The 27,225-nt window shown below is 42.6% G+C and overlaps 1 protein-coding gene across 3 annotated transcripts in view; it reads left to right on the top strand.

Moving 5' to 3' along the window:
* Positions 1-4,423: 4,423 nt before the first annotated feature.
* LOC118392240 (serine/threonine-protein phosphatase 2A 56 kDa regulatory subunit beta isoform) overlaps positions 4,424-27,225 on the top strand; it is a 37,041-nt gene continuing 14,239 nt past the window's right edge. Inside the window, exons 1-6 of one of the 3 annotated variants that reach the window (XM_052460040.1) lie at positions 4,424-6,279; positions 19,152-19,348; positions 19,777-19,878; positions 20,142-20,234; positions 20,496-20,626; positions 20,801-20,860. In XM_052460040.1, the coding sequence (XP_052316000.1) occupies positions 6,087-6,279; positions 19,152-19,348; positions 19,777-19,878; positions 20,142-20,234; positions 20,496-20,626; positions 20,801-20,860 (776 nt within the window). In that variant the 5' untranslated portion in view covers positions 4,424-6,086. The remainder of the gene's footprint in view (positions 6,280-19,151; positions 19,349-19,776; positions 19,879-20,141; positions 20,235-20,495; positions 20,627-20,800; positions 20,861-27,225) is intronic. The other 2 variants (XM_052460039.1, XM_035784018.2) reach the window with 2 other exon arrangements.

Here is a 27,225-nt window from a genome sequence, read left to right as displayed (position 1 = left end):
GCGGTTAAGATATCGTTTAGGATCTTGAGCGTGGCTGAGGTGCACCCATGACCAGCTCTGAAACCAGATTGCATAGCAGAGAAGGTATGGTGAGATTCGAAATGGTCAGTAATCTGTTTGTTGACTTGGCTTTCGAAGACCTTAGAAAGGCATGGTAGGATAGATATAGGTCTGTAGCAGTTTGGGTCAAGAGTGTCCCCCACTTTGAAGAGGGGGATGACCGCAGCTGCTTGCCAATCTTTGGGAATCTCAGACGACACGAAAGAGAGGTTGAACAGGCTAGTAATAGGGGTGGCAACAATTTCGGCAGATAATTTTAGAAAGAAAGGGTCCAGATTGTCTAGCCCGGCTGATTTGTAGGGGTCCAGATTGTTCAGCTCTTTCAGAACATCAGCTGAATGGATTTGGGAGAAGGAGAAATGGGGAAGGCTTGGGCGAGTTGCTGTTGGGGGTGCAGTGCTGTTGACCGGGGTAGGAGTAGCCAGGTGGAAAGCATGGCCAGCCGTAAAAAAAATGCTTATTGAAATTCTCAATTATGGTGGATTTATCAGTGGTGACAGTGTTTCCTATCCTCAGTGCAGCTGGGAGGAGGTGTTCTTATTCTCCATGGACTTTATCAGTGTCCCAGAACTTTTTTGAGTTGGAGTTGCAGGAAGCAAATTTCTGCTCGAAAAAGCTAGCCTTGGCTTTTCTAACTGCCTGTGTATAACGGTTTCTAGCTTCCCTGAACAGCTGCATATCACGGGGGCTGTTCGATGCTAATGCAGAACGCCATAGGATGTTTTTGTGTTGGTTTAAGGGCAGTCAGGTCTGGGGAGAACCAAGGGCTATATCTGTTCCTGGTTCTAAATTTCTTGAATGGGGCATGTTTATTTAAGATGGTTAGGAAGGCATTTAAATAAAATATCCAGGCATCCTCTACTGACGGGATGAGATCAATATCTTTCCAGGATACCCCGGCCAGGTCGATTAGAAAGGCCTGCTCGCTGAAGTGTTTCAGGGAGCGTTTTACAGTGATGAGTGGAGGTCGTTTGACCGCTGACCCATTACGGATGCAGGCAATGAGGCAGTGATCGCTGAGATCTTGGTTGAAGACAGCAGAGGTGTATTTAGAGGGGAAGTTGGTTAGGATGATACCTGGTAGGTTCATTGATCATTTGTGTGAGATTGAGGGCATCAAGTTTAGATTGTAGGATGGCTGGGGTGTTAAGCATGTTCCAGTTTAGGTCGCCTAGCAGCACGAGCTCTGAAGATAGATGGGGGGCAATCAGTTCACATATGGTGTCCAGAGCACAGCTGGGGGCAGAGGGTGGTCTATAGCAGGCGGCAACGGTGAGAGACTTGTTTTTAGAGAGGTGGATTTTTAAAAGTAGAAGTTCAAATTGTTTGGGTACAGACCTGGATAGTAAGACAGAACTCTGCAGGCTATCTCTTCAGTAGATTGCAACACCGCCCCCTTTGGCAGTTCTATCTTGTCAGAAAATGTTGTAGTTTGGAATTAAAATTTCTGAATTTTTGGTGGTCTTCCTAAGCCACGATTCAGACACAGCTAGAACATCCGGGTTGGCAGAGTGTGCTAAAGCAGTGAATAGAACAAACTTAGGGAGGAGGCTTCTAATGTTAACATGCATGAAACCAAGGCTATTACGGTTACAGAAGTCATCAAAAGAGAACGCCTGGGGAATAGGAGTGGAGCTTGGCACTGCAGGGCCTGGATTCACCTCTACATCGCCAGAGGAACATAGGAGGAGGAGAATAAGGGTGCGGCTAAAAGCAATTGATCATCTAGAACGTCTGGAACAGAGAGTAAAAGGAGGTTTCTGGGGGCGATAAAATAGCATCAAGGTATAATGTACAGACAAAGGTATGGTAGGATGTGAATACAGTGGAGGTAAACCTAGGTATTGAGTGATGAAGAGAGAGATATTGTCTCTAGAAACATCATTGAAACCAGGAGATGTCATTGCATGTGTGGGTGGTGGAACTAATAAGTTGGATAAGGTATAGTGAGCAGGACTAGAGGCTCTACAGTGAAATAAGCCAATAAACACTAACCAGAACAGCAATGGACAAGACATATTGACATTAAGGAGAGGCATCCTTAGTCGAGTGATCAAAAGGGTCCAGTGAGTGGAGAGGTTGGTTGGGGGTCACGGCGATTTAGACAGCTAGCCAGGACATCGGTAGCAAGCTAGCATATGATGGGGGTTTGTTGTTAGCCACCTCTTGCGTTCCGTCAGTAGATTAGTGGGGTTCCGTGTGGTAGAGGGGATTAATCCAAACCACACAACAACAACAAAAATAAAAACAATAGATATAGTTATAGAGGCCCAAGAAGAAACATAATAATAATAAAAATAAATAAATTGTCCGATTGTCTATTCTGAGAGCAGCCGGTAAGACAGCTAACGGTTAGCAGGCCGCAGATGGGCGTTCAGGTAACGTCGCGACGGAGGAGCCAGCCGGATCTCCTTCGGATAGATAACGTCAGCAGTCCAGTTGTGAAGGCCCAGTGGGGCTCCGCGTAGGCAGTAAAACGGGTCCGGATAGTTGACTGCAGCCCAGGAGTGATTGACGGAGCTCAGGAGTGATTGACGGAGCTGGCTAGCTCCGGAGTAATTGATGTTTGCTCCGGAATCGACGAAAGCAGATAGTCACACGGATAGCAGCTAGCTAGCTGTGAGATCCGGGTATGAATGTCCAGAGAGCAGTTGAAATCCAGGGACATGGAGAGAAGAATTGGTCTGGTATGTTCCGTTCCGAGCCGCACTGCGCCGTACAAAACTGGCGATAGATTTCGAGCTAAAGGATAGCTGATGACCACAAACCGTGGTTAGCTGAATACTAACGATTTGCCAGTAAAGAAGCTAACTAGCTTCTGATTAGCTACTGGATTAGCTTCTGGGCTAGCTTCTGGCTAGCTTCTGGCTAGTTTCTGGCTAGCTTCTTGGAGTTTCTGGCTAGCTTCTGGCTAGCTTCTTGGAGGATTGCAGATTTGAGGTAAATAATACTTATTTATAAATATGAATTGGTGAGGCGGGTTGCCAGCTCTAGGATGAGTCTTGGTTGTTCCAAACTTCTTCCATTTAAGAATGATGGAGGCCACTGTGTTCTTGGTGACTTTCAATACTGCAGACATGTTTTGGTACCCTTCCCCAGATCTGTGCCTCGACACAATCCTGTCTCAGAGTTCTATGGACAATTCCTTCGACCTCATGGCTTCATTTTTGCTCTGACATGCACTGTCAACTGTGGAACCTTATATAGACAGGCGTGTGCCTTTTCAAATCATGTCCAATCAATTGAATTTACCACAGGTGGACTCCAAGTTGTAGAAACATCTCAAGGATGATCAATGGAAACAGGATGCACCTGAGCTCAATTTCGAGTCTCATAGCAATGGGTCTGATTACTTATGTAAATAAGGTATTTCTGTTTATTTTTAACACATTTGCAAAAATGTCTAAACCCTGTTTCCAGATTGCCAATATGGGGTATTGTTTGTAGATTGCTGAGGATTTTTATTTATTTAATCAATTTTAGAATGAGGCTGTAGCGTAACAAAATGTGGAAAAAGTCAAGTTGTGAATACTTTCCGAAGGCATTGTAACCATTGATTACAATCCCGTGAACATACCCATCTCGTGACCACTGTGCTCGACATCAGCACCATCTCCTGTTTACCAAACTGCTATCTGCTCACGTGTGCAAGGAGAGGTGACAACAAGAGAGAGGATGAGAGGAAAGGAGAAGGAGGGGCCAGTGAAAGAGAGAGAGAGAGAGCAACCTGGTCTCAGAGCATTTCGTATTATTCTGTACCTCAATCCGAGAGACTCCATGTTGCATGTTTTGTTTGGTATTGTTACATGAGATAAATGGTTAAATAATAAGGCAAAAACTCAAATGTTGCGAGTTTGAATCTCGTCATCGAAAACTTTAGCATTGTAACTAATTAGCAACTTTTCAACTACTTACTTATGTTTAGCTCATTTTCAACTAATTAGCATGTTAGTTAACCCTTCCCCTAACCTTAACCCTTTTAACTAACCCTTCGCCTAACCTTAACCCTTTAACATAACTCCTAAACTTAACCCTAACCTTAACCCTTACCCTCAACTCCTAACCAAGCTAACGTTAGCCACCTACTTTTTCAAATTGTTATTATATTGTACATTTTGCAATTCGTTATATATTGTATGTTTAGAAAATTCATAACATATAAGAACTGTAATTCGTAACATTTAATACGAAATGGGTGATGATGGCAATCCACAAATGATGAATACATAGGCCTACAATAACAATTTAACATAAATGGAGTGAGACACTGTATGCAAACCCAGAATAATATGAAATGCTCTGAGACCAGGTTGAAGAGAGAGACAGCATTACGACACCACTGGAGAGACGTGGAACAGTGATAATAAACTAGGCTTACTAACTGGGTTAATACAGATGATTACATCATAAACATTGCGCGTGCAGACACCAGGCACTAGAACGCATGCAGTGACCGGTTGCGCAATTGAGAGTGAGAAACTGGGTTCGAACAAACGGAGGAGCTGAAGAAGGAAGGGATGAACAATGGTTTACCACTATCAGCCTCAAACTAATGTAGACACGCACAGAGGGGAGGAAAGAAAGGGGTGAAGGAGGAAGAGAGAGGGAGGAGAGAATGGCACAGTCACATATAGACAGTGGTGAACAATCGGTGGACGAAGCCTAGCTAAAGAAACAGAAGGAGAGGACAGGAGGTCGGATAAAAGGGATAAACTATGTTCTTTTTTATTTAAAGATGGGGAGTGAAAGAGGGGGTGTTCGCCCTCGGCGTCATAACGCATCCATAGATTAGCCCAAACCAAACGCTCCACCGCCCGTCCATGGCGTAAAGTCTGGGGTACATAAATATATCTGAAATAATTAAATAATTCGCTGTGGCGAGAAGAGCGTCAGCCGCAGTGTGTCTCTCCTTGCACCACGTAAGCGCAGCCGAAACAGAGACGAGGCCAGGGAGGACGGAGAGAGAGAACAAGCCATCCCTTTCCTAGCCGAACCAAGGAGAGAGGAAACGCGACAGGCAGACAACAATGGGAATATAGGTCTATATATACCTAAACCATCTGTGAGCAACCAGCACAGCGGAGGTTTTTGGGGTGTTTTTAGCGGTTAGCTATAAAGGAGACCGGGGATTCGGTGTTGCAGCGGCCGCGCTGAAGAACCGCACATGTCAACACGTTCAAGCTCCACATCTCCATCCCCGCCCTGCGCGGATCGCAGATCCGTCTAACGGCAACGCCATGCAGGTTACCGAATAACGGAACCGTTAACGGAACCGGGGAACAGTGATGAGAAGGACTCGGATCAATGGTTTTATGATATGAGCCTTTATAAACGAATCAATTAATGAATTACTTATCATCGATGAGAAAGGACCAATCAAACAACTGATTTTATGGATTCATGTTGACATTTTCGGAATGATCCCTATAACCTGCTTTATCGGTGTGATGTGCTTTATCTAAGGATCTATAGGCTATGGGCTCTATTCATGACAGAAATATATACATAAATACCACATTTAGGCTGATGATTTAGTAGTAGTCTTAACAACCCATGCGTTTCTTCCTATCTCTATCGATAGATACATGGACAATTAGGCCTACCCGTTAGATCTATGCGTTTGTCTTTGCATAAAAATATGTTTCGGTTAATTTAAAAAATAGTGAAGCAACCGTTTTTTCCTCCCTCTGTTGTATTGAGACGTTAGGCAGCAGGCAGACAGGCAGTCACAAGCAACACACACACCATCCGTTCCTCTGTGGACTGCACCTCTCCATCTATATCCCTCCCTCCTTCCTCCCTCCTCTATCCCCCCTCCTCTAATCCTCCCCATCCCTCTGTTCCATTCCCAGATTATCCATTTTTATTAATTTGTTAACGTATTAGCTCTTTTAAGGATTAAAAACTGTTCACCCTATCTCAATACTATACGCCTCGCCTTCACTAGCATATCATCGGCGCATCCAGACACAGACACACAAACTTGACATACACACCGGACAGCTCGCCAATACAACACAGCAGCGATGGAGACAACTAAACTGCCCCCGACCAGCCCGTCCTCCCCGACCACCGGGTTCTCGGTACCGTCAGCGGAGAAGGTGGATGGGTTTCCCCGGCGCTCGATGCGTAGAGCCCGGCAGAGGCGCTCCCACTCCTCGTCCCAGTTCCGCTACCAGAGCTCCCAGGTCGAGCTAACGCCACTGCCGCTGCTCAAAGGTGGGTCCTCTGCTTTCTCCTCAATATCTATTCTATGTAGTAGACCTATTGTAGTACGCTACTACTTTATGTCCTATCAATGTGTATTCTATGTTTATAGTAGGCCTGCCTTTGCTCAAAGATGGGTCCAATACCTGCTTATCAAGGTCTATTCTATGTAGTATGGCCTGTAATATGATTTAGGTTGCATGCTATTTCCTCAATAGTGCACTTTTGACCAGGGCCCAAAGGCGTGTCCTACATCTCCATCAACTTCGATTCTATCTTTTTTTTTCCAGGAATAGGCCTACAGCCTAGGCTGTATTCTATGCATTAGGACTATTGATGAAATGTAGTCCACTACATAGGGAATATGATGTCAAAATAGTGCATTACATATGGAATAAGTAGTGCACTACAGTACATCAACAACATTTATTGATTTGATTTAGTCATTTAAAATCATAAGCCTATCAACGTGCAGTCCATTAGGACGTACTGTATGTAGGCTAATAGACCGTATATACAATTACACTACATGGTCAAAAGTATGTGGACACCCCTTCAAATGAGTGGATTTGGCTATTTCAGCTACACTCGTTGCTGACAGGTGTATAAAATTGAGTTAACAGCCATGTAATCTCCACAGACAAACATTGGTAGTAGAATGGCCCGTACTGAAGTGCTCAGTGACTTTCAACATGGCACTGTCATAGGATGCCACCTTTCCTACAAGTCAGTTTGTCAAATTTCTGCCCTGCTAGAGCTGCCCTGGTCAACTGTAATTGCTGTTATTGTGAAGTGGAAAAGTCTAGGCGCAACAACGGCCCAGCCGTGAAGTGGTAGGCCACACAAGCTCACAAAACAGGACCGCTGAAGTGCATAGTGCTTAAAATCTGTCTGTCCTCGGTTGCAACATTCACTACTGAGTTCCAAATATCCTCTGGAAGCAACATCAGCACAAGAAATGTTAGTCGGGAGCTTCTTGCACACAATCCTAAGGTCACCATGCACAATGCCAAGCGTCGGCTGGAGTAGTGTAAGCTCGCTGCCATTGGACTCTGGAACAGTAGAAATGCGTTCTTTGGAATGATGAATCACACTTCAACATCGGACAAATCTGTGTTTGGCGTATGCCAGGAGAATGTTACTTGCCCGAATGCATAGTGCCAACTGTAAAGTTTGGTGGAGGAGGAATAATAATCCGGGGCTGTTTTTCATGGTTCAGGTCAGGCCCCTTAGTTCCAATGAAGGAAACTCTTAATACTACAGCATACAATGCCATTCTAGACGACACTATGCTTCCAACTTTGTGGCAACAGTTTGGGGAAGGCACTTTCCTGTTTCAACATGACAATGCCCCCGTGCACAAAGCGACGTCTATACAGAAATGGTTTGTTGAGATCAGTGTGGAAGAACTTGACTGGCCTGCATAGATCCCTGACCTCAACCCCAACGAACACATTTGGGATTAATTGGAATGCTGACTGCGAGCCAGGCCTAATCGCCCAACATCAGTGCCAGAGCTCACTAATGCTCGTGACTGTATGGAAGCAAGTCCCTGCAGAAATGTTCCAACATCTAGTGGAAAGCCTTCCCAGAAAAGCACAGGCTGTTGTAGCAGCAAAGGGTGGGACCAACTCCATATTAATTCCCATATTTTTGGAATGAGATGTTCGACGAGCAGGTGTCCACATACTTTGGGCCATGTAGTGTATGTTTGATGTAGGCTAATCAAGTAATTTCTAATCATTATCAAAGTGGATGAGTCTAGAACAGAGCATCCCATAACGCAGGAGTTCCCAAACCTTTTTGGCCCATGACTCAATTTTGTTATCAACATTTATTTGTAACCCCACCATGTAAAAGGATGTAATTTAATAAACGGCCAATGTTTACTTTTTTAATTGGGGATATGACAGTCTATTACAGATCAATCTGACAGTACTTTTGACAGTATTTCAATCTGAAGGAAGGATGATTTGTAGTGATTGAAATCAGAATCAGAAAGGTATTAAGTTAAGAAGATCATCAGGCAATAATTTTGTATCGTCTTCTGTGTGGAAAAGAACATCATCATTGTATTCATAAAGTATCTCAGAGTAGGAGTGCACAGTTTTGTCTTTTCGATCATAATGAATAAGATTACAGGGGACCTGATTCTACATAACCACTTCTGCTCCGAGAAGCTTTGTGAGTACACATGCAACAATACAGTAAAATAAATAAGTATTTGTCCTCCAGACCTCTACATCTCCCTCAAACAGGCTGTTAGCTTGGCACTCATCCCCAGCTTTGATGTCCTCCCCTCAGGCTACAGCATCAGCTTGCCTCCCCGGTCATGGGTCTCCACGCTTTAGCTAACACGCTAATGATGCTAAGGTCACATTTTCACCCACAGGGTAGACTTTCCTCCTCTCCTCTCCTCTCCTCTCCTCTCCTCTCCTCTCCTCTCCTCTCCTCTCCTCTCCTCTCCTCTCCTCCTCTCCTCTCCTCTCCTCTCCTCTCCTCTCCTCTCCTCTTCACTCTGTCTCTCCCCTTTTTAGTTGTAATTATGTATTATTTTACCTTTATTTGACTAGGAAGTTGAGGCAGAGAATCAAGAGTTAATTCGACCCAAGAGTTATTGCGACCCAAATGGCAATATATTCCCTTTGTAGTGCATTACTTTTGACCAGAGCCCTATGGTCAATAGTAGTGCACTACATAGAAAATACTGTGCCATTTGAAACACAGCCAGTGAACCTATAACAGAGACCTGGTCATGTTTCTAGAACATTATAACATTACTCATACAGATTCTTTACTGAATCCAATTAAATTCTGAATCAATTACAATCAAATTAAATACAGCAGTGTTTTTTAGTCCTGGTCCTGGGAACCCAAAAGGGTTCACATTTTAGGTTTTGCCCTACTGTAGCGCTACACACCTGTTCCAACTAATCAACTCATCATCAAACCTTTGATAAGTGGAATCAGGTATGTTAGTGCTTGGGCAAAACCAAAAAATGGACACCCCTTCGGGTCCCCAAAACCAGGATTAGGAAACACAACAATCAATTAAAATACAGTTGGATAAGTGATAGAATATGCAGACGATGAAGGGCACACAGTTAGAATCCAGAGGCATAAGGGGGTTTTGTCTGTGTCAGTGTTTTTGTGTGTGTGAGCTCTGAGCTCTGAGCGCTGAAGCCGTTGGCAGAGCCTTGCTCCCTAAGATAGACCAGATAGTTTCTCGTGATCACACACACACACACACACACACACACACACACACACACACACACACACACACACACACACACACACACACACACACACACACACACACACACACACACACACACACACACACACACACACACACACACACACACACACACACACACACACACACACACAATTATACCCTTGCCAATCGTACCTTAAAAGAGCCAATAGTGTACTTTTAGGGGACAAAATAGTATCTTTCTAACATATAGTCTACAGGTACAAAAGTGTAACTTTAGAAAAGGTGTGCCTTTTCAGGGTATCACCATAGTGACAAACCCATTTTTTCCTTTTAAGTGACAAAAACATACCTGTTCTCTATACCAAGTCCTCAAATGTACACACCCCTCCATCATTCAACTTCTGACACCAATGTAGCAAGTTCAAGGGTATCCCTGACTGGGACTTGAACCTGGATCCAGCACCTGTAAAGTCAACACCTTAACCATTATGCCACAAAGTCCATACCTCATGGCAGTGTTGTGTTAAGGTCACTATGTTATCCATTACAGCCCTTTAGTGTGAAATGCTCTTATGTAAGCCTATATGAAGACTTCAGAAGTGGCAGCAGACATACTCAAACTTTAACTAACTTAACTATAGACTTTTTAAACTGGCACAACACTTCCACTCATGGGTGGCGAAAAATAACTAACTGAAAGCCACACACCCACTAAGCCACGCCTTCAATAGAAGCCTGGCACAGGTGTATTCATCATTGTGCCTTATGTTGGGTACAAATATGTACCTTTCTTCAATACATTGTCAATATGTAGCTTTTCTGCTAAGCAAAGGGACAGATTAGCGCCAACAAGAATTGTTTTTAATATGTGTTTTTGCATGTACTGTACAGTGAGAGATTTATTGTTTGATAAATACAAAAAATGCTAACTAATCCAATAATTTTTTGCACCTGTTACTGAAATGGTTGTTCCAGTTTAAAATACTTAGGTGGTCTCCTCACACTGTTTCTAATGCTGGCAGCCATTATACATGCAAGTTGCGGGTGAATACACATTCCAACTGTTGGATGGACGAACACTGGCTGGATTCCTTTAGGAATTACTAAACACTTTGCAAGCCAGCATAATGTGTTTTCAAGAAATCCCAGTGTGATGATTCCTGGAAATCCTTCAAACAGGTTTTAAACTTAGGAATTTTGGGAGACTTACCAGAATTTTGCAAACTTACTTGCAGGCCCGATGTGGCCTGTAAACCATGAGTTTCAGGCCACTGTATTAGGATAAAGCTATGTCTCAAAATAAGGCCTGATGAGATATGTAATGTATTGTGATAAAGACTTTAATTATAATAATAACATTCACCTAAGAACTCATTTGATGAAGGCCACAGGACTGAAAATGAATTAATTCAACAACCACATCTCTTTCACCAAAGGTCATGAACAGTCAAAATCATGTTTCTCATGAAATTGGATGATATATGAAACCAGAACAAAGTATGATGACCAAAGTATGAACAACTATTGTTGCTTCTGCATAAATAAAGTTTGATCATAAAGTTACTGGTCCCCTCCCCCATGTCAAACTCTTGGATTCAGGAGGCGGGATTATTAAAGGGAATAGCTGATATCACCATAATTCACTTTTTAATACACCAATGGTAACATTATATTCTCTTACCTTATAAAAAAAACAGTGCATCGGAGAAGGCATGTTTGCAGAGTTGCGCGGTTTATAGCCAGATAGCTACTCTACTGGTGCCAATATTTGACTGTAGGGTGTCAGGAAATATAATTAATCTATGGCAAATATATTTATATGATTCCTTTTCATCTGTGTCTGGTGTTCGCTGGTTACTTCAGCCAGCATGGAACAAAAGGGGGGGAAGGGTTGTTCAAAACTATGACGCAGTTGTCACATCCGTCTGTGCTGCTGTGAACCGCATCACAAGAGACATGCCAAATCGGAGATGTGTAAAATAGGGTTGAAGTCGGAAGTTTACATATACCTCAGCCAAGTACATTTAAACTCAGTTTTTCACAATTCCTGACATTTAATCCTAGTAAAAATTCCCTGTCCTTAGGTCAGTTAGGATCACCACTTTATTTTAAGAATGTGAAATGTCAGAATAATAGTAGAGATAATGATTTATTTCAGCTTTCATCACATGCCCAGTGGGTCAGAAGTTTGCATACACTCAATTAGTATTTGGTAGCATTGCCTTTAAATTGTTTAACTTGGGTCAAACGTTAAAGGTAACCTTTCACAAGCTTCCCACAATAAGTTGGGTGAATTTTGGCCCATTCCTCCTGACAGAGCTTGTGTAACTGAGTCAGGTTTGTAGGCCTCCTTGCTCGCGTACACTTTTTCTATGGGATTGAGATCAGGGCTTTGTAATGGCCACTCCAATAGCTTGACTTTGTTGTCCTTAAGCCATTTTGCCACAACTTTGAAAGTATGCTTGGGGTCATTGTCCATTTAGAAGACCCATTTGCGACCAAGCTTTAACTTCCTGACTGATGTCTTGAGATGTTGCTTCAATATATCCACATAATTTTCCTGAAATCTATTTTGTGAAGTGCACCAGTCCCTCCTGCAGCAAAGCACCCCCACAAGATGATGCTGCCTCCCCCCGTGCTTCACGGTTGGGATGGTGTTCTTTGAACCCCGCCATAAAAAAAGCCTCCCCTTTTTCCTCCAAACATAACGATGGTCATTATGGCCAAACAGTTCTATTTTTCTTTCATCAGACCAGAGGACATTTCTCCAAAAAGTACGATCTTTGTCCCCATGTGCAGTTGCAAACCGTAGTCTTTTTTATGGTGGTTTTGGAGCAGTGGCTTCTTCCTTGCTGAGCGGCCTTTAAGGTTATGTCCATATAGGACTCGTTTTACTGTGGATATAGATACTTTTGTACCTGTTTCCTCCAGCATCTTCACAAGGTCCTTTGCTGTTGTTCTGGGGTTGATTTGCACTTTTCACACCAAAGTACGTTCATCTCTTGGAGACAGAATGCGTCTCCTTCCTGAGCTGTATGACGGCTGCGTGGTCCCATGGTGTTTATACTTGCGTACTATTGTGTGTACAGATGAACGTGGTACCTGCAGGCATTTGGAAATTGCTCCCAAGGATGAACCTGACTTGTGGAGGTCTACAATTTTGGCTTATTTCTTTTGATTGTCCCATAATGTCAAGCAAAGAGGCACTGAGTTTGAAGGTAGGCCTTGAAATACACCTCCAATTGACTCAAATTATGTCAATTAGCCTATCAGGAGCTTCTAAAGCCATGACATAATTTTCTGGAATTTTCCAAGCTGTTTAAAGGCACAGTCATTGATGAAATGTCAATGTAATTTGAGCTTTGTGTGTCAGCAAATTTGCTTGAGATGATTTTACTCTAACTCGTGTGAAGTACTTAAAGTAAAACTACTATAAAGTACTACTTGAGTAATTTTTTGGGGTATATTTTTGACAACCTATACTTCACTACATTCCTAAAGAAAATAATGTGCTTTTTACTCCATACATTTTCCCTGACACCCAAACATACTCGTTAAATTTTGAATACTTAGCAGGACAGGAATTTCTTCAATTCCCTCACTTATCAAGAGAACATCCCTGGTCATCCCTACTGCCTCTGATCTGGTGGACTCACTAAACAAATCAAATTGATTTATATAGCCCTTTGTACATCAGCTGATATCTCAAAGTGCTGTACAGAAACCCAGCCTAAAACCCCAAACAGCAAGCAATGCAGGTGTTGAAGTATGTTGGCTAGGAAAAACTCCCTAGAAAGGCCAAAACCTAGGAAGAAACCTAGAGAGGAACCAGGCTATGAGGGGTGGCCAGTCCTCTTCTGGCTGTGCTGGGTGGAGATTATAACAGAACATGGCCAAGATGTTCAAATGTTCATAAATGACCAGCATGGTCAAATAATAGGTCTGGGACAGGTAGCATGTCCGGTGAACAGGTCAGAATTCCATAGCCGCAGGCAGAACAGTTGAAACTGGAGCAGCAGCACGGCCAGGTGGACTGGGGACAGCAAGGAGTCATCGTGCCATGAGGTCCTGAAGCATGGTCCTAGGGCTCAGGTCCTTCGAGAGAGAGAAAAAAAGATGTGATGTGATTGGTCAAAAGACCAATTAGTGGGAAAAAAATCAGAATTGGGCTGCCTGTGTAAACGCAGCTTATGTGGTCACATAGGACGACTTGGGAGAATGATGATCCGCAACAGACAGCATATCTCAGTATGAGAATTGAAAATGCAGCCAGACAGGCCTGTTACTGTCCCTTTCCAGACCCTGTACATTATCGAGTGTTGAACTGATTCAAATTGAATGAAACATTCAAATCACAGGGCTTTTGCACCATTATTCAAATTACATTTTCACTGCAGCCTAGAGTAGAATGTTGAAAATTGGTGCAGCTTTGAATGATTTTTTGTGTTGTATGAATGCTAGTCAGCCTATTGCAGATCTGGACATATACGATCCACCTACTACCATTGTCACTATGAATAGTGGGTGAGGGCAGGATATACAGTTAGACTGGTAGACCATATTGACCTGGTGGTATAGTAATAGTTAGCGCACGGAAAAGCATGGTGCATAAGAGAAGTACCAAAACACCTTGATATACAGTGGGAAGAAAAAGTATGTGAACCCTTCAGAATTACCTGGATTTCTGCATAAATTGGTCATAAATTGGTTCTGATCTTCATCTAAGTCACAACAATAGACAAACACAGTCTGCTTAAACTAATAACAGACAAACAATTATAAATGTTCATGTCTTTATTGAACACATCATGTAAACATTCACAATGCAGGTTGGAAAAAGTATGTGGATTTAAAAACAAGTTGACCCTGCTTTGGCAGCAATAACATCAACCAAACATTTTCTGTAGTTATGGATCAGACCTGCACGATGGTCAGGAGGAATTTTGGACCATTCCTCTTTACAAAACTGTTTCAGTTCCACAATATTCTTGGGCTGTCTGGTGTGAACCGCTATGTTGATGTCATGCATTTCAATCGGGTTGAGGTCAGGACTGACTGGGCAACTCCAGAAGGTGTATTTCTTCTGTTCAAGCCATTCTGTTATTGATTTACTTCTGTCTTTTTGGTTGCTGTCCTGTTGCTTCACTTAACTTCTGTTGAGCTTCAATTGGCGGACAGATACATTCTCCTACAAAATGTCTTGATAAACTTGAGAATTCATTTTTCCATCGATGATAGCAATCTGTCCAGCCTTGAGGTAGCAAAGCAGTCCCAAACCATGATGCCCCCTAAGAAGAGACTTGCTTTGGCCAAGAAACACAAGCAATGGACATTAGAATGGTGGAAATCTGTCCTTTGGTCTGATGAGTGCAAATTTGAGATTTTTGGTTCCAACCACCGTTTCTTTGTGAGATGCAGAGTAGGTGAATGAATGATCTCTGCATGATTTATTCAGAATTTAAGGAACATTTAACCAGCATGGCTACCACAGCATTCTGCTCTGCAGCGATACGCCATCCCATCTGGTTTGCGCTTAGTGGGACTATCATTTGTTTTTCAACAGGACAATGACCCAACACATCTCCAGGCTGTGTAAGGGCTATTTGACCAAGAAGGAGAGTGATGGAGTGCTGCATCAGGTGACCTGGCCTCCACAATCACCCAACCTCAACCCAATTGAGATGGTTTGGGATGAGTTGGATCGCAGAGTGAAGGAAAAGCAGCCAACAAGTGTTCAGCATATCTGGGAAGTCCTTCAAGACTGATGGAAAATCATTCCAGGTGAAGCTTGTAAAGAGAATGCCAAGAGTGTGCAAATCTGTCATCAAGGCAAAGGCTGGCTACTTTGAAATATCTAAAATATTTGGTTACTACGTGATTCCATATATGTTATTTCACAGCTTTCATGTCTTCACTATTATTCTACAATGTAGAAAATTTGAGAAATAAAGAAAACCCCTTGAATGAGTAGGTGTGTCAAAACTTGGTACTGTAGGTGAGGTGCATGCAAACAGGTGAGGAAATTTGACTAGGATGGAGAAATTATGCAGCTAAACCTGCAAAAGGGTGATGTTAACCCTCTTCGGTGCCCAATAAAAAAACACACAACCCTCCCCAAAGCAAAAAAAAAGTTAGACAACCCTGCCTTATTCTGTACCCACCCCAGCCAGGTACATCTTGGACTGTCCCTTATGTGGTGATGCTGTGTTGTGTTTTCTGAGATGTAAGACACATTTCCTGAAAGGGACATAAATAAAGAAATTGTTGTTCTATGTCCTCTCTCTCTCTCTCTCTCTCTCTCTCTCTCTCTCTCTCTCTCTCTCTCTCTCTCTCTCTCTCTCTCTCTCTCTCTCTCTCTCTCTCTCTTTTTCTGTTGTGCTCATAATTGTAATTATATGTCTCTCTCTCTCTCTCTCTCTCTCTCTCTCTCTCTCTCTCTCTCTCTCTCTCTCTCTCTCTCTCTCTCTCTCTCTCTCTCTCTCTCTCTCTCTCTCTCTCTCTCTCTCTCTCTCTCTCTCTCTCTCTCTCTCTCTCTCTCTCTCTCTCTCTCTCTCTCTCTCTCACTGCGTCACAATGTGGGTGAGGTTAGACAATGAGAGAGAGACGGAGGAGGGCTGCTGCTATAATAGTGGCTCTTCGTCTCACACACATACACACACACAGCCAAACCAGAAAAAGTGTTTTTTAAAGACGAGAGTAGTAGTTGCTCATCTCATTTAGAAAGCCACAGAGACAAGGAGGGAGGGAGGGAGGGAGGGAGGGAGGGAGGGAGGGGAGGTACCCAGGGATATGGAGGGAGGAAGGGGAAGAGAGTAAGACAGAAGAGCAACATAGATGATGTCACCCTTTAATCCTTTCTCTCTCCCTCTCCCTCTCTCCCTCTCTCTCTCTCTCTCTCTCTCTCTCTTTCGACCTTTCCCCATCTCTCTCCTCTCCCTCTCCCTCTCTCTCTTTCTCTCTCCGTTTCCCTATATCTCTCCCTCTGTCTCTCCCTTTCCCCCATCTCTGTCCTGTCTCTCTCTCTCTCTTCTCCCTCTCTCTGTGGTAGTACTATATTTAGCTCTGGCTGTGTGTGTGTGTTGCCGGGTGTCTGAATCAGTGATGCTTCTTCATGTCTGCCCCTTAAAGATGTCTGCACACCTTTAAACTCCCTGTTTATTTCACATTCTTTCTCTCTCCTACCCTTTCGCTCTCTCTTTCTCTCTTTTCCTCTCTCTCCATCCCAGTTTCCACAAACTCACTGTCTCCAATTTAATTTGTATTTTTCTGCCACTGTACTCCGGAAGCTACAATATGTACACTTAGAAAAAAGGGTACCGAAAGGGTTCTTCAACTGTCCCAGTAGGATAACCCTTTTTGGTTCCATGTAAAATAATTTTTAGTTCCAGGTGGAACTAAAGGGTTCAATGGGTTCTCCTATGGGGATAGCCGACGAACCCTTTTAGGTTCTAGATAGCACCTTCTTTTCTAAGATTGTAGCTCTCTCTCTCTCTCTCTCTCTCTCTCTCTCTCTCTCTCTCTCTCTCTCTCTCTCTCTCTCTCTCTCTCTCTCTCTCTCTCTCTCTCTCTCTCTCTCTCTCTCTCTCTCTCTCTCTCTCTCTCTCTCTCTCTCTCTCTCTCTCTCTCTCTCTCTCTCTCTCTCAAGTTTGCTCCCCCTCTCTCCATCCCTTTCCCTACCACCCCCTCCTCCTGTATCGCTAATCTTCCCTACCAAGCAAAAATGTATCTTTAAATGATACCCTATTCCCTATATAGTTTACTACTTTTGAACAGAGCCCCATGGGTCCATTGGGGACACACACTCTATTCCCAGCACAATTCCTTTCCTTGATACTGTAGCCCAGGGATGTGCGTACCCACATCCATACCCACACATGCAGTCTAGTGATTTATACAATCAATATATTTGTGCAGTTAAACTACTTAAATATCTTAACTAAACCCCCTGTATATAGCCTCACTATCTTATTTTAATTATTTTAAACTTTTATTATTATTATATTTTTACTTACCTATTTTTTTATTTAAAACTGGTTAAGGGCTTGGTTAAGGGCTTGTAAGTAAGCATTTCACTGTAAGGTCTACTACACCTGTTGTAAACGGCATGTGTGACAAATAACATTTGATTTGAATGAAATGCAGGACCGGCCTTAACCTATTTAACATTTACCGCGTCATGATGGCACAGAGAAATATTTCATACAATTCTACACATTTTGCCATGGGTCGCAGAGATAATGTTATAACATTATAAAGCAAGTTTTCTTCAATTCTACATATTTTACCATTTGGCAGAGAGAAAATGTTGCAATTTTACAACAAAGTTCATACAATTCTACTAATTTTGCCATGACTTATGCCATGTGAATATGATATCTGATTGCGAGTGACTTACAAAATCAGTGGGGCCCCATTGGAGGTCAGGGCCCCTGGGCATGTGCCTTGTGTGCTCTGTCGATATTTGGCCATGATTACTAGTTTTAGATAACTGGCTAGAGTAAATTACCAAGCTCCCGAGTGGCACAGCAGTCTAGGGCACTGCATCTCAGTAACAGAGGCCTCACTACAGACACCCTGGTTCAATTCCAGGTTGTATCACAACCAGCTGTGATTGGGAGTCCCATAGGGCAGTGCACAATTGGCCCAGTGTTGTCTGGGTTTGGCCAGTGTAGTCTGTCATTGAAAATAAGAATTTGTTCTTAATTGACTTGCCTGGTTAAATGAAAAAAACATTTACTGACATGGCTATTTGAGTAACTGTCAGTGACTGACATACTTTAACAAAAGAAACTGCTGATGCACAACCACATTTTTAAATTGCATCTTGTGTATTCTACTATTCTAATTCTTAACAGTACGTTGAGACCCCAAAAATGTAAACGTTTTGTGGAAATCGATCCGCGGCCCTCCCCCCATTTTTGGAAATCGATCCGCGGGCCTCCGTGATCCGTCTGTTGCCCATCCCTACTCTAGGAATAGTCCTTTGCTCTCTCTTTCTCTCTATTTTCCCTCCCTTTCTCGATCTGTTCTTTCTGGTTCCTTGTTCGGATCTTCTTCATACAATTACTCCCTATTAAAAACTGATTAGATTTCTCCTTCATAGTCTGACTATGGAGGGAGAGAGAGAGGAATGGATGGAGGGAGGAGAAAAGAATGGAGGGGTGAGACAGAGCTCTACAGTTCGACCATTTTACTCGCATATGCACCTAAATGTTTTGCTGTGCTACCTGGAAGTTTTATTTAGGAGCACCAGTAAGTGAGCCTAACATTTTTGTGGATTCTAGCATTAATATCTAAAATATTTTTCATTGTGTTACAATTTTTTTGTGTGTGCCGCCTACATTTTTTTTGTGTGTGCGCCTACATTTTTCAACTTAAGTGCACATGTGCTCCTTATAAAAAAGGTCAGCGTAGAGCCCTGTGAGAGGGAAGGAGGGATGAGGGAAAAGGTTGGAGTGGTGAGAAGAGGGGAGGGATGGATGTACATTTTTAACAGGGACTTTGAACATTTAGTTCTCACAAATTACTGTTTGGTGTTACCTTGATGTGATCAAAAAGTGCAGCCTGTTGGTTTAATGGCTTTGACTGTTTGCGGGAGTGTTGTGTTTAACTTCTCTGTCTCTCCATCCCTCTCACTCTCCCTCTCTCCATACCTCCCCAGATGCCCCTGTGGCAGAGCTCCATGACCTGTTCTGTAAGAAGCTGCAGCAGTGCTGCGTCCTCTTTGACTTCCTGGACTGTGTGGCTGACCTGAAGGGGAAAGAGATCAAACGAGCTGCGCTCAACGAACTGGTGGAGTCTGTTGCTACAAGCAGAGGAGTTCTGATAGAGCCACTCTACCCAGAGGCTATTAAGATGGTGAGAGAGGAGGAGTGAGGGAGGGAGGAGGAGGCAGGAGGAAGAAGAAAATGTGAGAGGAGAGAGGGAGGGAGAGGGGGGATAATAGTAGCGGAAAGGGGTTGGAGAGTGGATAGAGAAGAGTAGAAGAGTGGAGAAAGGGAGAGAGGGAGGGACGAGAGGAGGTGGAGAGATGTAAAGAACTCTTCAACCGGAGTGTAGAAGAAAATAAAGGATTGGTTGAAGGAGAGAGAAAGAGGGAGGAGAGGAAGAGAGGGACAAGACGAAGGAAAGAGATAGATAGCATTGGAGAAGTTCAGAGAAGCCTAATTAATTAATTTATTTTCCATTCTCTTATTTTCATCCTTTTCCCTTCCTCCTGCCTCTTCCCTCCTCTCCTCTCCTCTCCTCTCCTCTCCTCTCCTCTCCTCTCCTCCATCCTCTTTTAGATCTCAGTGAATATCTTCAGGACATTACCTCCCAGTGAGAACCCAGAGTTTGACCCGGAGGAGGATGAACCCACTCTAGAGGCCTCCTGGCCACACCTGCAGGTACACACACACACACACACACACACACACACACACACACACACACACACACACACACACACACACACACACACACACACACACACACACACACACACACACACACACACACACACACATATATATATATGGGCAGTCACACGATTAGAAACAGATTTGAAATCTATGTTACGTAGATGATTCCATCTATCACCTTCTGTCTTTTTTATTTTTATTTAACTCTCAACTGTGTGTGTGTGTACTCTGTGTGTATGTTTTCTCAGCTGGTGTATGAATTCTTTCTGCGTTTCCTGGAGAGCCCAGACTTCCAGCCCTCCATGGCCAAACGCTATGTTGACCAGAAGTTTGTTCTTCAGGTAGAAATCCATTTCTTACATGTCTGCCTCTTACAATATGTATTTCAATATGTCTGTCTCTATTTGTGTATTACTCAGACTCTCTGGGTTCTGCATTTTGATCATTTATCTCTCTTTCTCTGTGTGTGTGTGTGTGTGTGTGTGTGTGTGTGTGTGTGTGTGTGTGTGTGTGTGTGTGTGTGTGTGTGTGTGTGTGTGTGTGTGTGTGTGTGTGTGTGTGTGTGTGTGTGTGTGTGTGTGTGTGCGTGTGCGTGCGTGTAGCTGTTGGAATTGTTTGACAGTGAGGATCCGAGGGAGAGAGAGTACCTAAAGACCATCCTGCATCGTGTCTACGGCAAACTGCTCGGCCTGCGGGCATACATACGCAAACAGATCAACAATATCTTCCTCAGGTACCACGCACACACACACGCTCAGGTATACACACATGCATGTACATGTACACACTCACATACTTACTCACTAACATGCAAACACACACAGACACTCATGTATACTCACACGTTAACATTGCAAATTATGTGTTTGTGTGACAGTGTGTGTGTGACCTGTCTCTGTTCTTCCAGGTTTATCTATGAGACCGAGCACTTCAACGGTGTGGCAGAGCTACTGGAGATCCTGGGCAGGTGTGTAGTATCTTCTTGTATCACACACTCTTTACCCTCTATGGGGTGCAGGTGCTCAAGTTCTGTTAGATCAATACATGTCAATTTTCAAATAAAAAATTATGAAAACCAGCCAACATTGCTGTCCTTGAGGACTGAAGCGGTGCATCTCCTCTACACTCTACACCAAGAATGTGCAACTTTGATGGGGTTGGGGGCCACAAAAAATCTGAACTTGTGGGTCTGCGCACCCACATCCATACTCACACATGCAGTCAAATGATTTGTGCAATCAATCCATTTGTGCAATTAAACTATCCTTAACTCTGTTAACTAAATGCATTATACCCTCCTAGCCTTTTGGGGGCCCTAGGCAAGATTTGGCCCCCCAACCCCCAACCCCCTACCTCCTACTAATTATTTTTACTGGCCAATGTCTTGAATGATGGAGAGAACATTTTTAGTTTTAAAGGGATAGTTCGCCCAAATTACAAAATGACACATTGGTTTCCTTACCTTGTCAGATTTTAGCATGTGATGCCATTCGTCATGGCACAAATGCCATTCATCATGGGACAGATTTTTCAAACATCAGGTTCAAAACCTCTATAAGTGACCTTTATGAGCTTCCCAATCAATTGTAAATACTTTCGGATGATTTGTAATTTGGCTGAACTATCCCTTTCAAGCCAAAGTGCAGTCAAAAAGGTGATTTCCCTGTGTTTTATATATATTTACACATTATGAGGTTGGAACAATACTGTGACATGTTTTACATGATGATGCCCTTTTAGCTAGTTTTCAGTTTTCCCTTCACACTCAGACCACTCCCAGACAGTCCTAGCAAAATTCTTACTTGAGAAATTACTTTTTACTACAAAGCTATTTTTGTTTATTTTTTTTACCATTTTATTTTAAAACAATCACTGTAAAGTACTTCATTGTAACCCAGAAATGATTTGATATTGAGATAAAAGGACTTTTGGACTTTTAAAGTAAATTATCTGCAATTCTACACATTTTGCCATGGCTTGGGGAGAAAATTTTGCAATTTTATTACAAACTTCATGCAATTCTCCTAATTTTTCCATAGTTTTTCCACACAGTTTCTCTTTCTCCCTTACTACAAGTGACACACACTGTTTATCTTTCTCCCAAGTCAACAAAACATACCTTTGATTTTAGGTTTCTTCATGCTGGGACTGAGAAGATTGAGATATAGAGAAATGGAGAGAGGGAGGGAGGGTGAGGGAGTGAGTCAATGTTTTGGGGGAAGGAGGGGGTGTGGGCTTCAGGTTGATGCTGACTGAGTATTTATAGACCCACCCACAAACTCACTGATAGATAGAAGAAAGGGAGAGAGAGGGTGGAGAGAAAGAGACGGGAGGGGAGGGAGAATGAAATAGAGGGGTATATAGGGGTGCCGTAGACAGAAGAGAGAGGATGAGGAACGGAGGATTAGAGAGGGATGCGATAGAGAGAGAGACAATGGAGAGAGGCAGATATAGAAAAGGAATGGAAGAGAAAAACATTTGTTCTATTTTATCCTCCATAGCTATTTCTCTCTCTTTCATTCCTCAAATAGGAAGAGAGAAAACAAGGGGGAAAAAAGGTTGATGAAAGGATTTAAAAAAACGATAAACAGAAGACAGACACAAATAACAACTATGAGAGAGAGAGAGAGAGAGAGAGAGAGAGAGAGAGAGAGAGAGAGAGAGAGAGAGAGAGAGAGAGAGAGAGAGAGAGAGAGAGAGAGAGAGAGAGAGAGAGAGAGAGAGAGAGAGAGAGAGAGAGAGAGAGAGAGAGAGAGAGAGAGAGAGAGAGAGAGAGAGAGAGAGAGAGAGAGAGAGTAGTATACATAATAGTATATATTTTTTAATCAGATAAACTCTCCAAACAGCCTACCTAGCAGCTCGGAGGCGTCCGCAAGGATCTGGCAAAAAATACTTGAATTAGTAGAGAACCCATTGCTCTTTATGGTTGTGAGGCTTTGGTCACCAACCAATAACTCACAAAATGAGACAAACACCAAATCGAGACTCTGCAGAGCAAAATTAGGCTAATTATCAAAATCCAGAAAAGACCCGTTAAATTCTACAACCACCTAAAAGGAGGCGATTCCCAAACCTTCCATAACAAAGCCATCACCTACAGAGAGATGAGAGATGAACTTGGAGAAGAGTCCCCTAAGCAAGATGGTCCTGGGGCTCTGTTCACAAACACAAACAGACCCCACAGAGCCCCAGGAGAGCAACACAATTAAACCCAAACAAAACATGAGAAAACAAAAAGATAAGTACTTGACACATTGGAAAGAATTAACAAAAAAACAGAGCAAACTAGAATGCTATTTGGCCCTAAACAGAAAGTACACAGTGGCAGAATACCTGACCACTGTGACTGACCCAAAATGAAGGAAAGCTTTGGCTTTGTACAGACTCAGTGAGCATAGCCTTGCTATTGAGAAAGGCCGCCGTAGGCAGACCTGGCTCTCAAGAGAAGACAGGCTATGTGCACACTGCCCACAAAATGAGGTGGAAAATAAGCTGCACTTCCTAACCTCCTGCCAAATGTATGACCATATTAGAGACATATTCCCCTCAGAACTCCCTCACACCCCAGACCTCACAACCATAAAGGACAATGGGTATTTTAGCCAGATTCTAATTGTATGTCGAATTTTATGTTCCTTTTGATGGCGTAGAACACCCTTCTTGCCTTGTCTCTCAGATCATTCACAGCTTTGTGGAAGTTACCTGTGGCACTGATGTTTAGGCCAAGATATGTATAGCTTTATGTGTGCTCTAGGGCAACGTGTCTAGATGGAATTTATATTTGTGGTCCTAGCACACTGGACCTTTTTTGGAACACCATTATTTTGTCTTACTGAGATCTACTGTCAGGGCCAGGTCTGACAGAATCAGTGCAGAAGATCTGGGTGCTGCTGTAGCTCCCTCCTTGGAAAGAAGCACCAGATCATCAGCAAACAGTAGACATTTGACTTCAGATTCTAGTAGGGTGAGGTCGGGTGCTGCAGACTGTTCTAGTGCCCTCGTCAATTCGTTGATATAGATGTTGAAGAGGGTGGGGCTCAAACTGCATCACTGTCTCACTGCAGGTCCCTGTGGATAGAGATGTGTGTGTTGTTAGCCAATTTTAACCTCACACTTGTATACATGGATTTTATAATGTTGTATGTTTTTCCCTAAACACTGCTTCCATCAATATAGCAGACCCTCGTGCCAAATTGAGTCAACATCTTTTTTTGAAATCAACAAAGCATGAGAAGACTGCCTTTGTTTTGGTTTGTTTGGGTGTGCAGGGTGAGTTTGTGGTCTGACATATGGGAATTTGGTGAAAAGACAATTCGATATTTGCTCACTACATCGTTTTCACTGAGGAAATGTAGGAATCTGCTGTTAATGATAATGCAGAGGATTTCCCCAAGGTTGCTGTTGCCGCATATCCCATGGTAGTTATCGGGGTCCAATTTGTCTCCACTTTTTGGTTCCACATTTTGGGGAAGATGCCAGAGCTTAGGGTGATGTTAAAGAATTTAAGTATAGCCAATTGGAATTGGTGGTCTGTGTATTTTATCATTTCAATTAGGATACCTACAACACCACAGGCCTTTTTGGGTTGGAGGTTTTGTATTTTGTCCTGTAGTTCATTCAATGTAACTGGAGAATCCAGTGGGTTCTGGTAGTCTTTAATAGTTGATTCTAAGATTTGTATTTGATCATGTAGAGCGCATGAAAGTATTCTGACCCCTTCACATGTTGTTACATTACAGCCTTATTCTAAAATGTATCAAATAAAAAAATGTCCTCATCAATCTACACACAATACCCCATAATGACAAAGTGAAAACAGGTTTTGTAGTCATTTGAACATTAAAAAAATTAAATACCTTATTTACTTAAGTATTCAGAACCTTTGCTATGAGTCTCGAAATTGAGCTCAGGTGTTTCCTTTGATCATCCTTGAGATGTTTCCACAACTTGATTGGAGTCCACCTGTGGTAAATTCAATTGATTGGACGCGATTTGGAAAGGCACAATCCTATCTATATAAGGTCCAGCAGTTGACAGTACATGTCAGAGCAATAAACCTTCCAGATGGACAACCATCTCTACAGCACTCCACCAATCAGGCCTTTATGGTAGAGTGGCCAGACGGAAGCCACTCCTCAGTAAAAGGCACATGAGAGACCGCATGGAGTTTGTCCAAAAGGCACCTAAAGGACTCTCAGACCATGAGAAAGAAGATTCTCTGGTCTGATGAAACCAAGATTGAACTCTTTGGCCTATGCCAAGCGTCACGTCAGGAGGAAACCTGGCACCATCCCTACGGTGAAGCATGGTGGTTTAGCAGCATCATGCTGTGGGGATGTTTTTCAGCAGCAAGGACTGGGAGACTAGTCAGGATCGAGGGAAAAATGAACGGATTAAAGTACAGAGAGATCCTTGATTAAAACCTTCTCCAGAGCGCTCAGGAACTCAGACTGGAGCGATGGTTCACTTTCCACTCAAACAATTATTTTATTTACCTTTATTTAACTAGGCAATTAAGAACAAATTATTTTTTCCAATGACAGCCTAGGATCAGTGGGTTAACTGCCAGTTCAGGGGCAGAATGACAGATTTGTACCTTGTCAGCTCAGGGATTTGAACTTGCAACCTTTCAGTTACTAGTCCAACGCTCTAACCTCTTGGCTACCCTGCCGCCCCAATGCAGGACTGGCTTCGGGACAAGTCTGAATATCCTTGAGTGGCCCAGCCAGAGCCTGGACTTGAAACCATTCGAATATCTCTGGAGAGACCTGAAAATAGCTTTGCAACAATGTTCCCCATCACAGAGCTTGAAAGGATCTGCAGACAAGAATGGGAGAAACTCCCCAAATACAGCCGTGCCAAGCTTGTAGCATCATACCCAAGAAGACTCAAGGCTATAATCGCTGCCAAAGTTGATTCAACAAAGTACTGAGTAACGGGTCTGAATACTTATGTAAATGTGATATTATATATTTTTAAAACTTCTTAAAAACTTCCCCCTTTTTTTCAATTTTCGCCTAAATGACATACCCAAATCTAACTGCCTGTAGCTCAGTCCCTGAAGCAAGGATATGCATATTCTTGGTACCATTTGAAAGGAAACACTTTGAAGTTTGTGGAAATGTGAATTGATTGTAGAGAATATAACACAATAGATCTGGTAAAAGAAAATACATAGAAAAAAACAACTGTTTTTTGTCTACCACCATCTTTGAAATGCAACAGAACGGTCCCAGTTCTAGCCATCACTCTGGTTGTAATTCCGATGGTGTCTACAAGATGGCAGCAGTGTATGTGCAAAGTTTCAGATGGATAACTTGAAGTATGAGCAAACTTCATGACATTCAGTGTGAAGTCACCTAGGTACATTTGGGCAAATCGTGAAGGAGTCATTTGCATTCATATGACATTTTTCTGAAAGAATATCGTCAAATCTGTATACTTGGACTTTGAATGAGCTTTTCCAGTATTAGTAGCCATATTATACGTTCAACATTTGCAAAACAACCAGTTTTCATAACTTCACAACTCTGAATATTCTTATAATTTTTGTCCAAAAGTAAAAGGCATGCTTTCGAACAAGATTATTAGCTACATTCTCCCGTAAAGCCCAGCTCATTGGCTATCTAGCTAGCTTTGTTTGATCCCGATTGGTGCTTATTTGACCAAGTTAGAGTTGTTCAAGTGAAGACCGCCCGCGTCATCGGCGTGCCATGAAGGTGTCGCTATCTCACCAAATATGGTGTCCTATATGATATACTACACCCCTAATTATATAGTGAAGTCTGGTTACGTTCTAGGATCTCTGAGGAATACAAACAAACGTGATTTCACTGGTTGAAACAACGTTTAGGGTTAGATTTTCAGGTTCCTTCTTTGCAAATTGAAAAAGTGGAAATACAAAATCGATCATGCATGCTATATGGACCTTTTTAGGATATGAAAAAGGATTGTATCGAGCAGAATTTAAGTACACATTTCACCTTCAGAGGTGAATTTATCAAACATATCGTGGTGAAAAAAGTGTTTTGTTGTTAGGAGCTCTCCTCAAGCAATAGCATGGCATTTTTTCTCAGTAATAGGTACGGTAAATTGTACAGTGCAGTTATATTAACAAGAATTTAAGCTTTCAGCCGATATAAGACACTTATATGTTTCGACATTTGTTGTTTCACTAAAATCTGCGATCGTGACAAGGCTCTGCATGATTTACAACTGTCCCGTTGACCGGCCTTTCCTACATTTGCACAAATGTCTAAAAACCTGTTTTTGCATATTTTATCAAACAATTTGTCATTGTTGTTAATTTCCTTAGGCTGTCTGCTTGAATTT

This window comes from Oncorhynchus keta, chromosome 13 (genome assembly GCF_023373465.1).
Source record: "Oncorhynchus keta strain PuntledgeMale-10-30-2019 chromosome 13, Oket_V2, whole genome shotgun sequence".
Lineage (NCBI taxonomy): Eukaryota > Metazoa > Chordata > Actinopteri > Salmoniformes > Salmonidae > Oncorhynchus > Oncorhynchus keta.
Note: the sequence above shows the minus strand (reverse complement) of the source record. Positions and strands in the feature narration are given on the sequence as shown.